Source organism: Chiloscyllium plagiosum, chromosome 35 (genome assembly GCF_004010195.1).
Source record: "Chiloscyllium plagiosum isolate BGI_BamShark_2017 chromosome 35, ASM401019v2, whole genome shotgun sequence".
Lineage (NCBI taxonomy): Eukaryota > Metazoa > Chordata > Chondrichthyes > Orectolobiformes > Hemiscylliidae > Chiloscyllium > Chiloscyllium plagiosum.
Window position 1 is genome coordinate 6,879,324 of NC_057744.1, and position 3,968 is coordinate 6,883,291.

The 3,968-nt window shown below is 45.1% G+C and overlaps 1 protein-coding gene across 3 annotated transcripts in view; it reads left to right on the top strand.

Annotated features, from left to right (window-relative positions):
* Nucleotides 1-3,968, top strand: part of rnf214 (ring finger protein 214) — a 70,988-nt gene that overhangs the window by 51,175 nt on the left and 15,845 nt on the right. For all 3 annotated transcript variants that reach the window (XM_043676576.1, XM_043676574.1, XM_043676577.1), the window contains one exon: nt 2,797-3,023. In XM_043676576.1, coding sequence (XP_043532511.1) covers nt 2,797-3,023 — 227 coding nt within the window. The remainder of the gene's footprint in view (nt 1-2,796; nt 3,024-3,968) is intronic.

Here is a 3,968-nt window from a genome sequence, read left to right on the forward strand (position 1 = left end):
GAAATTACGGCACATCTGGATAGTAGTAACAGGATAGGACAGAGTCAGCATGGATTTATGAAGGGAAAGTCATGCTTGACTAATCTTCTTGAGTTTTTTGAGGATGTAACTCTGAAGATGGATGAGGGAGATCCAGTAGATGTAGTGTACCTGGACTTTATCAAAAGCTTTCTGAAAGTCCAAGTGCACTATATCTACTGGATCTCTCTTGTCCATCTTCAGAGTTACATCCTCAAAAAATTCAAGAAGATTAGTCAAGCATGACTTTCCCTTCATAAATCCATGCTGACTCTGACCTATCCTGTTACTACTATACAGATGTGCCGTAATTTCGTCCTTTATAATAGACTCCAGCATCTTTCCCACCACTGAGGTCAGACTAACTGGTCTATAATTTCCTGCTTTCTCTCTCCCACCTTTCTTGAAAAGTGGTATAACATTAGCCACCCTCCAATCCTAGGAACCGACCCTGAATCTATCGAACTCTGGAAAATAATCACCAACGCATCTACGATTTCCCGAGCCACCTCCTTCAGTACCCTGGGATGTAGACCATCAGGCCCCGGAGACTTATCAACCTTCATAATCTAATCTAAATCGTGTTAGCATTTGTGGTAACTTTGCTGAAATGAATGATGTGTTAACGAGTGCCAGTGTCAGCTTGGTACGAATGTACTCGGTAACTCTGAAATCCACTGCAGTTGTAATTTCTACAACCTTAAGTCAGAAAAACTGTGGTATGTAGGAAACAGGGTCAGGAGCTCTATGTGTGGTTCCATGAGCCTGCTCCTCCATTCAGTAAGATCATGGCTGGATTTCAACATCATCATCACTTTCTTGCTTACCTCTTGATCCCCAAAGTCCAGTTGATGAGTAGACTTGATTATTTGAATGTGTAGAGCTCTCCAGAAAACTCCAGTGGTTCACAGCCTTCTGAGTGAATAGATTTCTCCTCGTCACGGTTCAAGATGGCTGGATCCTTACATTTAGCCCATGGCACTTATTTCAACTGAAGGAGAGGATGCAACCTATCTGCGTCTCCTTATCAAACCCCCTCAGCATGACTTGGAGATCAGCTCTCATTCTTCCAGAGGCAGACAGCACGGAAACAGACCCTTCGGCCCAACTCATCCATGCCAACCAGGTTTCCTAAACTGAACTAGTCCCATTTTCCTGCGTTTGGCCCTAATCTCTCAAAGTTTTGTCTCTATGTCTTTTGACTGTTGCGATTGTACCAGCCACTATCCCATCCTCTGGCAGCTCATTCCAAACACGCACCGCCCTCCTGTGTGGAAAACGTTGACCGTCCTGTCCCTTTTAAATCTTTCACCTGTCAACTTAAAACAATACCCTCTAGTTTTGGACACCCTTACCCTGGGGAGAAATATTGGCTATTTACCTTATACATGCTCCTTGTGATTTTATAAGGTCACCCCTCAGCCTCCGACGCTCCAGGGGATAAAGTCCCAGCTTTGTCTACAACTCAAACCTTCCAGTCTCAGTAACATCCTTGTAAATCTTTTCTGCAACCTTTCCAGATGAATAAAATCCTTCCTATAGCAGGGTGATCAGAATTGTACACAATACTCCAAACGTGGCCTTACCAAAGTCTTGTACAGCTGTAACACAATGTTCCAACTTCTATACTCAATTTTTTGACTGATGAAGGCAAACATGCCAAATGCCGCCATCATCACCTTGTCTATCTGTGACGCTACTTTCAAGGATATATGTACCTATACCCCTAGGTCCTTCTGTTTGACAATGTTCTCCAGGGCCCTGCCATTAACTGAGTAAGTCATGCTTTGGTTTGTCTTACCAAAGTGCAACACCTCACATGTATCTGAATTAAACGCCATCTGCCATTCCTTGGCCCAGTTGATCAAGATCGCATTTTTCTCTTAGATAGCCTCCTTCGCTGTCCACTATACCACCAGTTTTGGTGTCATCTGCAAGCATTCTAACCATGTTTCTTGTATTCTCATCCAAATCATTTATATAAATGATGAGTAACAGAGGTCCCTGCACCATGTTTTGTGCCCCACTGCTTGTCTTCTGTCTGAACAACAACCCTCTACCAGAGTGTCAAACCTATTCTGCACGATATTAGTGGAAGAATGGACCCCACTTTGTATAATTCTTAACTAGATTAGATTAGATTAGATTCCCTACAGTGTGGAAACAGGCCCTTTGGCCCAACCAGTCCACACCGACCCTCCGAAGAACAACCCACCCAGACCCATTTCCCTCTGACTAATGCACCTAACGCTACGGGCAATTTAGCGTGGCCAATTCACCTAACCTGCACATCTTTGGATTGTGGGAGGAAACTGGAGTACCCGGAGGAAACCCTCACAGACACAGGGAGAATGTGCAAACTCCACACAGACAGTCGCACGAGGCTAGAATGTCGCAGGCAATTCTCTCACTTGAGAGGGGTGAAAACACACCGGCCTCAAATTTCTTCAGAGACTCTGGTGTTTTCCTGCTTTGAATTCAAAAACTTAGTAAATTCATGTGAAATTCCCTTGGCTTCTATTTTACTCCATGATCCCGTTTAAAAGCCTCACCTCAGGAGCAACACTGATGAATGGGCTGAAGCAGTTTGACCCTAACTGTAACCCCATTACTCTGCTACAGTATTATTCTGTTTGCTGTGACTGACCTGCTTCCATAGGTAACGTGTTAACAATCAGAAAGATCTATGTAGTTCCTTTAAGTTACTGACTAGGATCTGCCTTGAAGCCAAACAATATCCTTATTATTTGATTTCTGTTTCCTCTTTTTAACTGGTAGCCTGAATTAGTGCTCCAAAGTACGTGGCAGAACCCTCAAGTTCCCTTCACGGCATCGTTTTACCCAGCTCCGGTATCAACGATGAAGCTTCCAGCTGCGCGGTTTGCCCTGGGCCACGTGGCACAGTCAGAGTTTGCCGGCCGGAGCACCCAACCAGTTTCCAACCCCGCTACGAAACTGGAAAAACTCCTGGAAAAGCTGGAGGCTAGATTTCCAAACTGTAGCAGGTATGCTCATCGTGAACACCCATCCTTTTGGCAGCTCCATTAAATCCGACGGGTAAACTGTGGAGCCTCACAGTGCAATGTTTCTCCACCAGTGCTCGATGTTGTGTCAGACGTGCATGGCATATTTTCATTATTTGGGAATCATGGAGGGAAGGTTGGTTTCAGTTTTCAGTTCAGTGAAGCTCTGAACTTTTGTTTTAAAGAAGGTCAGGATGTCGTTTTGTACAATGTGTTAAAATCAACATTTCTAAGGTGTCATATGACTTCAGCTAGATGAACAGCAAGCCTTCTGGGGAGATAATTGTTAGAATGTTTGCTGCCTTGAACATAGAACAATACAGCACAGAACAGGCCCTTTGGCCCACGATGTTGTCCGAACATTTGTCCTAGCTTAAGCACCCATCCATGTACCTATCCAATTGCCGCTTAAAGGTCGCCAATGATTCTGACTCTGCAACTCCCACAGACAGCGCATTCCATGCCCCCACCACTCTCTGGGTAAAGAACCTACCCCTGACATCATGTACCTATCCAATTGCCGCTTAAAGGTCGCCAATGATTCTGACTCTGCAACTCCCACAGGCAGCGCATTCCATGCCCCCACCACTCTCTGGGTAAAGAACCTACCCCTGACATCTCCCTATACCTTCCACCCTTCACCTTAAATTTATGTCCCCTTGTAACACTCTGTTGTACCCGGGGAAAAAGTTTCTGACTGTCTACTCTATCTATACCTCTGATCATCTTATAAACCTCTACCAAGTCACCCCTCATCCTTCGCCGTTCCAACGAGAAAAGGCCGAGAACTCTCAACCTACCCTCGTACGACTTCCGCTCCATTCCAGGCAACATCCTGGTAAATCTTCTCTGCAACCTCTCCAAAGCTCCCACATCTTTCCTAAAGTGAGGCGACCAGAACTCCACACAGTACTCCAAATGTGGCCT